This window comes from Penaeus chinensis, chromosome 16 (genome assembly GCF_019202785.1).
Source record: "Penaeus chinensis breed Huanghai No. 1 chromosome 16, ASM1920278v2, whole genome shotgun sequence".
NCBI lineage: Eukaryota > Metazoa > Arthropoda > Malacostraca > Decapoda > Penaeidae > Penaeus > Penaeus chinensis.
The window spans coordinates 10,747,017-10,749,516 of record NC_061834.1 but is presented as its reverse complement, the minus strand read 5'-3'; the positions used below and the strand labels follow the sequence as shown (position 1 = coordinate 10,749,516).

The 2,500-nt window shown below is 41.8% G+C and overlaps 1 protein-coding gene across 1 annotated transcript in view; it reads left to right on the top strand.

The window, feature by feature from the left end:
- Positions 1-2,500, top strand: part of LOC125033224 (chorion peroxidase-like) — a 9,768-nt gene that overhangs the window by 3,862 nt on the left and 3,406 nt on the right. Inside the window, exons 6-9 of the mRNA XM_047624608.1 lie at positions 507-680; positions 882-1,094; positions 1,632-1,759; positions 2,168-2,352. Coding sequence (XP_047480564.1) covers positions 507-680; positions 882-1,094; positions 1,632-1,759; positions 2,168-2,352 — 700 coding nt within the window. The remainder of the gene's footprint in view (positions 1-506; positions 681-881; positions 1,095-1,631; positions 1,760-2,167; positions 2,353-2,500) is intronic.

Sequence of the window (2,500 nt, the reverse complement as noted above, 5' to 3'; positions counted from 1 at the left end):
TCATTTCGTTGTTATTGTCATCTTAATTGTTGTTTTTAATACATATAAAAGCTTTCTCGTTCATCATCAACAGTGAAGAGAGGGAACGGATTAGGTATTACCACCTATATCCTCATACTGAAAGGAAAACGGAGGAGATGTTTTTTGCAAAATAGATACTCTAAAGCTTCTTATGTACCTGGTAAGTACCGATCACGTGTCGAACATCACTTGTAATGTTTTACATATCTATTTTTCTTCTTGCAATATAAAGGAACAGTGTAAGTAAACATTTTCAAAGTGTCCCTCAGTAATGTTAATACATCATATTTAACTTCTTACTTACCAAAGACTGATCTTCGTTATACAAAGAAGGCAGATTAGGGACCAAGACAACGAGCGAATCAGAAACAGTGAACCGAATCCTTCACCAACTCTGTTTCACACACAGAATAACCACACTACCGGTCTGCTTCTCTCATACTCAGACGCCTGGTGGTAACCCTTCTCTCCCTCCAATTTACCAGAAAAAGAGACAAAACCCATTCCGTGCTGCATGAATGGAGTCGAACCCTCCACTCCCGACGGGGCACGCGACTGCCAGCCCATCGATGTGTCCCAAGACTCGATTCACAGTGGGTTCGGGAGGTCCTGCCTGCGGTTCGTTCGCTCCCTCATCGCCAACCAGGGATGCGTCTTGGGTGAGGCTTCACCTGCCTGGTTTCTGTTATTATGAGAATCCTTACTAGATTAATTTTGCGTCACACACACACACACACACACACACACACACACACACACACACACACACACACACACACACACACACACACACACACACACACACACCTCCATAAATGGTCTAAAAAATAATTTCCCGTCTCATGGACCTTCGCCGGCAGGACCCCGCGAACAAGTGAATCAAGTGACTGCATATTTGGATGGTTCCTCGGTGTACGGGTCGAGGTCCCAGCTGGCACGGGACTTGAGGCTGCGCAGCGGTGGCCAGTTGAACCGGACGGCCGCTCGACGAAGTGGGCGTGGTCACCTCTTGCCCGTGATGGAGTGCGAGGGGGGTGAGGGCGGGGCTACAGGAGGTGACTGTTTCATGGCAGGTCAGTGGTAGAGTTAAGAATTTGATATAGAAAAAATGAATGAAAATTAAATAATAATGATAAAAATAAAGGCTAAAATGAAGAGTTGATATTTCATACTGATGATTCTTATTGATTGATTGCTGGGTGAAAATCAATTATACATCATTATACATAGCTTTCTTAAAACAGTAAAAATTTCATACAAATTTTCTCATATAAACGTATAACTAACACTATTATATCACTCTACAAAGTAATAGGAGGAAAGGAAAGAGAAGGGAGAGATAGAAAGATAAGAGAGAAAAACAAAAGATAATCTATATGATGTTTGATTAATGACATTGAAAATATCGAGGTTCTTTAACAGAAGTTACGGTGTTATATGAACACCTTGGAAATATGATCTCTCATAAAGAGCAGGACACTCTATATAGGTGATGTATGGGTCAACGAGCAATCTGCGCGCGCGCGCGCGCGTGTTTGTGTGTGTGTTTGCGTGAATATATTTGAGTGTCATCCAAATCCCTCCTAATAGCCAAGGCACTCTTTCTAAAGGTGATGTGCGGGTCAACGAACAACCTGCCCTGGCCTCCATGCACACACTATGGGTTCGGGCGCATAACACACTGGCAACACAGCTCTCCGTGGTGAACCCACAGTGGGAGGATAACATGCTTTATGAGGTGAGGAGAGGAGAGAAGTGAGGGAAAAGGAGGCGCGAGAAGAAAGGAAAAGTAAAGGGGGAGAAGATGAGAGTTGAGGGGAGCAAAGACCAAAGTAAAGTAAAGGAAAAAGATTTTTTTAAGAAAAGAGATGAGAGGAAAGGGCAAAATGAAAGGGAAAGGAAGAGAAGAGAGGAGAGGACAAGAGAGGATAAATAAAAAGGGCAGGGATAGGAGAATGAAACTAAAGATTAGTAATCAAATGTTTAATAAGAGAGAGATAATATATATAATAATAATAATAATAATAATAATAATAATAATAATAAAGTACACTCATAAACGCTCATAACCAAACAATTTCTCCTCCAGTTTCCATAACAAGGTTATGCCATTCATCTCCCCATTTCCCTCCCCAATCACGATTAGGAAACAAGACGAATCATCGGTGCCCTAATACAACAAATTACTTACCGAGACTTCCTGCCTGTCATCCTAGGAGAGACCGCGATGCAGGACTTCAAACTGTATCCTTTAAGTACAGGATATACTGATGACTACGAACCTACTCTGGATGCCTCTGTTGTGAATGTTTTCGGCGCGGCAGCTTACAGGTGAAAAGCAGAAAAAATAACGTTATTTTATGAATTTTATGTAGATTTATAAACTTCGCAACAGTATTTTTGCTACGTGTATTGAGTACATATTCACACAGGAGACATACGCATATGTGTGTGTGTGTGTGTGTGTGTGTGTGTGTGT